This window comes from Octopus sinensis, linkage group LG30 (assembly GCF_006345805.1).
Source record: "Octopus sinensis linkage group LG30, ASM634580v1, whole genome shotgun sequence".
NCBI classification, from domain to species: domain Eukaryota; kingdom Metazoa; phylum Mollusca; class Cephalopoda; order Octopoda; family Octopodidae; genus Octopus; species Octopus sinensis.
In genome coordinates, this window is record NC_043026.1 from 6,821,000 (window position 1) to 6,829,538 (window position 8,539).

At 36.1% G+C, this 8,539-nt stretch overlaps 1 protein-coding gene across 1 annotated transcript in view; it reads right to left on the reverse strand.

Moving 5' to 3' along the window:
* Positions 1-8,539, reverse strand: part of LOC115226299 (talin-2-like) — a 309,906-nt gene that overhangs the window by 84,919 nt on the left and 216,448 nt on the right. The window contains 3 exon segments of the mRNA XM_036515479.1: positions 3,612-3,641; positions 5,728-5,871; positions 6,374-6,496. Of these exon segments, the coding sequence (XP_036371372.1) occupies positions 3,612-3,641; positions 5,728-5,871; positions 6,374-6,496 (297 nt within the window).

The window sequence follows — 8,539 nt, forward strand, 5'->3', positions numbered from 1 at the left end:
TAAATAAACAAACATTAGCTAAATCCTGATTAGCAAAACAAACTGTATCAACTTAGTGCCTTGAATAACTATAACTATACTCTAAAGTATGAATTGAGTACTTTTTCTCTTTGCTGTTGAAAACATTATAAATACAAACAAGATATATATATATATATAATTGATTGCATATATACAGTGTTATGTGTTTTGCTTATATACTGAATTTGCTGTGAAATAGCACCTGGAAAAGCTCCCAGCACAAAACTGGGTGCTAAAGAACACCTGGGAGTGACAGACCAGGTGAGACACCTCATTACAGAATCACAGAGAACCCTGGATACCGATATTTTGCCAATATTGAGGCTTATCAATACCGTGTACTCGGATCATCTCAAAAATGGATTCTACCTGGTCTATGACTTATATGCAAACAGATTAAAAACCATTTGCTGAGGTGTAGCAATTGTGAAAAGAAACTGAATTTCAAATAAAAAGCAGGTCTAGTAACAAATATTATCGGTCACACACACACACTATGCGTTTTCTATGCCATATGTATATTCATTCTCTCTCTCTCTCTCTCTCTCATATTATATATATATATATATATATATATATATATATATATATATATATATATATATATATATATATATATATATATATATATATATATATATATATATGCATATATACTTTTTTAAAGCAGCAGAAAATTCAACAAAATCTGTTACTCTGAGTTTCACGTTGCCGTTCATCGGACAGTTTTTGCTAGAATGGAACCGATCGGTTCCAATCTAGCAAAAACTGTCCGATGAACGGCAACAGGTAACTCAGAGTAACAGGTTTTGTTGATTTTTCTGCTGCTTTAAATAAAGAATATTACTCTACCACTGGTATTTGAGTACTCTTTTTCCACCTTGTTTCACATTTATGTGTTTACTCCGGTGTATATATATATATATATATATATATATATATATATATATATATGTATGTTATATTTTGTGAAATTTGATTTAGTATTTCTAAATTGAATTTTTCCCTGTAAGTTAGGAATAGTATTCCCTCAAATTATTATTATTACATATTTATTATATTCATTACATATGCCCTTTACATACATACATACATATATATACATACATGTTATATATATATTACATATGTTTTATGTAAATATACATACACACAATATATTACATATATCATATAATATATATATATATATATGTATACACGTTTATTATATATTACACATACACACATGTTCATGCATGGATGTATTTTATATATATATATATATTATATATATATATATATATATATATATATATATATATGTAAAATATTCATATTTTTGGTGGAGGGTAGTGGTCATACTGGAGCACAGCTTCCGTTCCATTATGGCTTCCCTTTTTTACAATACTGACAGAAAATCTCATGATGCAAGAGTGCATACAAAAAGGGGACAAAAAAGGGGGCCAGAAGAGGTAAATTGAGGAAAATGTGGGGGCAATGCATCTTCCTTAAAACTTTCATCTTTTTCTTCACAATAGAGAGAGAGAGGGAGAAAGAGAAGGAGTTCAAAGACAGACTGCAAGACATCAGGATGACAAACATTATTATCGTTATTATTGTTATTTATTAATTACTTTTAGTTGGTTTTTTCTCCATTTTTTTGTTTCATTTTAAATCCAACAAGCATTATTAAATATAATTAATATTAAGAAAAACATTTCCATATTGTTTTTCAAGGCATATATACACATTTATACTATATATATATACTCATATATATATATATATATATATATATATACACCCACACACACAATACATACATTTATATATACTCATATATATATATATATATATATATATATATATTTATATATATATAATCACACACACACACACACACACATATATACATATATACTCAAATATATGTATATATACTTGTATACAACATTATATACTCAAGCATACAAGAAAGAAAGAAAGAGGTGTATATATAAATAGCACGAGTCGGAGAAAGACAGAGGTGTAGGTGGTGGACGACATGGAGGTGAGGGTGAAGGTGGTGGGCAGTGATGGTGGCGGTAGGAGGAGACACACATGTAAGAGGAGTAAGTGAACAATGCAGAGAGTGACAAACGGAAGTTCTGGTAGGGGTGGGAGGGAGAAAGAAAGAGGGAGGGAGGGAGGAACAAGGAGGGAGCGAGAGGGGAGGAGGGAGGTGGTTTATTAAAAAAAGAAAGAAAAAAAAAGAAACAAACAAAACTGAAACTAAACTAATAAAAACAAAACAAATATAAATTAGGAACTCCAAACAAGGAAAATATATATATACATTGATTACGGGCAAACAAGGCAACCAATGGTTTCACGTAAAGAGATCTACACAATTGTTGAAGCATGCCTCATGGGAGTGTTGGTACACATCACCATTTAGGATCAGAATATTAGTGTGTATTTATGTATGTATGTATGCATATATATATATATACATATATACATGGCTATATCTAAATATCTACCTATCTACTTAGCTACCTACCTATCTATATACCATCATCATTATCATCATGAACATTGTAATCACCATCATCACCAACACAATCTCTTGTAAATAGAGCACAAGGCCAGAAATTTTAGGGGAAAGGGGTCAGTCGATTATATTGACCCCATGTGCTTGACTGTCACTCTACAGTAAATATTCTGCTCAATACCACAGATTTGCTTGTCAGTTGTTTGACCTCAACCAGTTGAGCATGTCCCTTAGTGGCTGACGATATGTGCATCTCTGATCACGAGCAGAAATAGTGGGGGAGCATCATAGCCATGTTTTGAGAAGAGTTCTTTGGGGGTTTGGATAATTCACCTTTAGAAACATGGGTGTTTTGTTCAACAACCTTAAACAACCCTTATTCAGGGACCTTTTGAGCGGGATGGGTTACTCGACCTGAAGAAAATTCAAACTGGGCCCCATCTGCAAGGTCATGCGCTGTTGGTATGCGATCACCATGTCGTGCACATGTGGTTGTAATGCATGTGCCTAGTGTGCCCATATCAGATGGGTAGTCATGATGGGTATATTGGGCTTCGAATAATTGTACCCCAGTGTCACTTTGATGGCATATGCTGCTCTCTCACTCAATAATAATAATGTATACAGGGAGTTTTTTTGCCCTAGGTGTTGGGAAGACACTTGGCAAGGAATGGAAACAAAACTGAAAGAAGACAATAATAATAATTCCAAACAAAACTAATTACAAAATTCCACACAAAAATGTTGATAATGACAATGGTGATGATGAAAAACAAAACTCAACAACCAGTGATGTCAAAAGCAATAATTATAACCATGTGCTTAGTACAGCATTTACAATGGCAAGAGGGAAGGTGGGAGAGGAGGGAATGACTGGCAGCAGTAATACTAATAATAAAAAAAAACAACCGAAAATAAGTAAACAAACAAAAAGGAAGAGATAAAACAGGAATGGAGAAAGGAAGGAAAGAAGGCACAAAGACGGGAGGGGTAAAAAAAGGGAGGAGAGAGAACTGAAGTAGAGGAGGACAAAAGAGAGGTAGAGAGAGAGAGAGAGAGAGAGATGAAATCTTACCATGGCACGGCTGTTCCAGGAAGCGTAATACTTAAGAGAAGAATTAAGAAGTTTAATTAGAAGTTAGAGACTGCGAGGATTAAGATGACAGGGAACGGAACAGGACGAAACCGGTTGACTGACATTGACGTACAGGTTATATATATACACACACACATATATTACTACACATACAGAGATATAGGCACAATTATACAAATACATAGACACACATATGTATACATATATATACAAACACACATATATTACTACACATACAGAGATATAGGCACAATTATACACATACATAGACACACATATGTATACATATATATACAAACACATATACATAGAAATATATGTATATACATATACATACATATTTATTTATCGACACATAACTAGATATACATGTACACATATGCATAACTTTACATAATGTACAAATGTAACATCCATATAGACATATATACACATATGTATACATATACACACATGGTATACATATACAATGACTTATTCCACAAATACATACATTACAAGAGAAATGGGTCGCTGGATTAAAACCCCTGCAAGCAGCACTTTAGCATAGCTGACTGCAAGCTTGGCAGAGTTTGTTTTATGTGTGTGTGTGTGTGTGTGTGTGTGTGGATCCTTGTCTTGTAAACAAGCATAAACGATATTCAAGTGGTGCTGTTTGTTTGCAGTCTTCTGCGTAAACATGTCCAGGCATTCAGCTGTTTAAGGCTGAAGGAATTGACGGCAATATTACCTGGCTTGGAAACAGGTGGCAGTTGGTGGTAGCAAGGGCATCCAACATTATTGAACACGCACACTGGTAAAATTTCCACTTATTTCTTAATTTTATTTTCCTAAAATTTTTGTTGCATCTTGCAACTTTTTCAATAGTTTTGACTGTCCATTATTTACACTGTGTTCCCTTTTGTTTGTTTGTGCGCATGTGTGTGCCTATGCATGCATGTATGTAAGTGTGTGTGTAAGCATATGTATCTATGTATGTGCATCTGTATGTATGTATTCTGCATATCCATGTGCTTGCATATCCATGTTTGTGTTTTTTATGTGTGTGTGTGTATGTATGCACCTCAGTCTCCTTGTGTGTGGATGTCTGAGTGTGTGTGTGTGTGTGTGTGCGCATGTGTGTGTTATGCAACTATGTACCGTGTTTGTATGTATGGATGTGCATCTCTATATGTGTGGACACGTATCTCCATATGTGTCCTTGTGTGGAGTAAAGTGTGTGTGTGTGTATATATGGTCATGTGTGTCAGTCTCCATTTGCATATGTGTGATTGTCTGTTCTCATAACCTATGTACCTATCCGTCTCTATGTTGATCAACATAGAGACGGATAGGTACATAGGTTATGAGAACAGACAATCACACATATGCAAATGGAGACTGACACACATGACCATATATACACACACACTTCATATATACATATATATATATATATATATATATATCAAATAATAATAATAATAATAATAATGGACTAGCCCGTTCTTAGACAATGTTTGAGGGTTTAACAATTTCTCACCAAACAACCACACAGAAGATGATTTGTTTATAGTGATCAAACGTTTGTGTAGACATAAGCTCATTCCTTCCATCAGATTGACATTACCTGTACAGGTGCAACTGGGTGCCACATGTCAGGTGTCAAAATGATCGCAGAGCAAAATGAAATGAAGTGCTTTGCTCAAGAACACAACGCAATGCCCGGTCTAGGAATCGAACCCTCGATCTCGCGATCATGAGTGCAACACCCTAACCACTAAACCAAATGTGCACATGTATTTTCATACCTACCCAAAGGCTGGAAGAACGGACGTGTAATGGAATCGGAACTTCAGAGCCAACAACAAAAACAACACAAATATATAAAACAACAAAAACAACCACAACAACGAAAACATCAACCCCCGCCCCCCAACACACACACTTCTAACCCCTCAGCAAATAAAACAAAAAAAAAAAAGGAAAAGCAAAAAAAAAAAAAACATTAGACACTCTTGTATTGCCAATATTAATATTATTCCAGTTTAATTAAATATTTAATTAATGGATTAATGAATTAATTATGCAGGAAACTGTAAAAGACGAGTCTTACCTCTGAGTGGGATCTTGCTGGATAAGTGAGGTTTTGACACGCTGTCTGGATCGCTTGGTTCGCTCGAGCGAACTGGGATTGGTCAACAAGACCAGCGTGTCCAGGCTCAGAGGCCGGGTCAGCGATACCAACCAAGTAGGCAGACTAGAGAGAAGAAAAACAGAAAGGTAATAATTATAAAAAAAAAAAAATAATAATAAACATTGTGTACAGTGCTCAGGTGCACTACAACTCATCTAAAGTGTATATATAATCAGGTGTAGTTTCGGCGGATTTCGGAAAGCATGAGGGACTTAAAGGATGCAGTGTCATGGCAGTCAACAACTGATGCAGGCAGTTTATTCCATGCTTCAGCAACTCTGAGCGTGAAAAAATGTCTCCGAAAGTCATGGGAGCTGTATTGTTTTCTGACTTTGTAGGCATGTCCACGTGTGTTAGACACATGGAGATCAAAAAGGTGTTCAGTGTTGTTGTTGGTGAGGTGGTTGATAACTTTGTGGGTGTTTACCAAGTCTGTCGCCAGATGCCGGAGCTTCAGTGAATCCATGCCCAGGGATGTAGCCCAGTTACGTAGCTTTAACTCTCAAAAGTTAACTTGGTATTCGGTTACGAATAAATGAAAAGAATCCAAAGACTTCTTTCTTACCTGAGCAGCAGCTTCAGTCAGGCCATTAATGGATGAGGAGAAGTTTCTGACGGCCTCGCAGAACCCATCCGTGTCAGCTTTCTTGGCATCATTTGATATTCCTGTCATGGCATCGCCAAGAGACTGCAGATTGGATGCGAGAGAGAGAAACAGAGATGAGACGAGGAATAAGGGAATGTAGTAAAGAACACACACACACACACACACATACATGAGGGGTTGGTGAAAGGTTCCTGGTCTTGGGTAAAAGAAAAAAGCAGGAGGATCAGTTAATTATGATTCTATTCAACATATTCCCTTCTCAGATCCACACACTTATTGCAGGGGAGGTCCTTCAGTTTTTCTAAGCCCTGTAAAAGAACCCAAGAACTTGGGCCTCCAACCAGGCCATTTGTGATACCCTTAAAACCAGGAACCTTTCAGCACCTTCATGTGTGTGTACGAGTATGAGTGTGTGTGTGTAATATATATATATATATATATATATATATATATATATGGAGAGAGAGAGAGAGTGATCCAAAAGTCAAAATGTATACAAATGCATGCTGTTTATATTAGATTTGAAAATCTCCATCTTGATTTCACTACATTTTGGCTGTTTTATGTTCACAACCATCCCATGATCACTAGACCAGGGTAAGCACAAACACACACTAACTGTTTCATGCTTTGCTTTGCTTTTTTTTTGCGGGGGGGGGGGGGAAGAAATTACAGAATGAAAGAATCAGGGAACGAGCAAAATCATAGAATGAAAGAATCATAGATTTGAAGAATCACAGAACCAAAGAACGGAGAGAGAAGAACATCCCAGAAAAGTAAACAGTAAAACAAATATGCCCAGCAAATTCTCGTGAAATAAGCGTGGAATCTAATTTAGATGCAAGGCCTCCACATTTTGAGGAGAGGGGTATACTTCATCATAGCGGTCCCTGAAGGATAAAAGGCAGTGTTGGCTCTTGCTAGGATTTGCACTCTCTTTGGAAAAACTCTGGTTAGTTATGACAAGGCATTAAAGAGGGAGCAGACCAGATGGACACGCCTCGCAGTATTCAGTCAGTCATTTTTTTTATTCCTTTGTCTGTGGCCATGCTGGAGCACCGCCTTTTAGCCAAACAAATCGACCCTAGGACTTGTTCTTTGTAAACCTAGTACTTATTCTATCAATCTCTTTTGCCGAACTGCTAAATTATAGAGACATAAATACACCAACATTGGTTGTCAAGCGATGGCAGAAGGCGGGGGGGGGGGGCAAACACACAACTATATAAATGACAGGCTTCCTTCAGTTTCCATCTACCAAATCCACTCACAAGGCTTTGGTTGACCTGAAGCTATAATAGACACTAGCCCAAGGTGCTGTGCAGTGGGACTGAACCTGGAACCATGTGGTTGGTAAGCAAGCTACTTACCACACAGCCACTCCTGTTTGAAATATTTGCATTGTAAGTTCAAATCTTACCAGAGTCTGCTTCACCCGTTACCCTTCAGGGGCAGAAAGCAGATAAAATAAAAGACATATCCGATTGCATACAGAGTTTCGATATAATTGAATATACCCCTGCCCCTCAGAATTGAGGCCTTGTGAGCAAAGTTGATGGTTAGAAATCAGTATTAACACATCACAGAAATCAGATAGAGCGAAACATTTACACATCAAAATGGAGAGCAAAAAAAAAAAAAAAAATCCAAGAGATATTTTTTGTGAGAAGAAAAAAATATTTAGAAAGAAACAGAAAAGAGTAAGACTAAAACTATAAGAAAGTATATATATGTTGGATCCTGGGTGGGTAATTTTGCCAATAAAATACATGCACTGGTTGGATTTCACTTCATTTTAGTATTACTTGTTTACTCTTATATTACTATACTTCTGTAGAAATCCACTGTTTTTATTTCAGTTAAGTTTGAAAATAGAGAAATTAGTAAAATAACTCATTATTAAGCTAATGTTAATTAGTGAGGTTAATTAGAGAACTAACAAGTGTCACTAATTGAGGTACAAGATCAATAATTTCAAACAGAGAAGGATATGTCGATACTATTGACCCTTTCATTAATAAACAGGTACTATATTTCATGGGCCCCAGAACGTGAAAGGTATTCTTTCCTGGTAACCCCATAAACTTGATAGGGCCTGGTATGCAGAGCTTTCAGCTGGTAGCA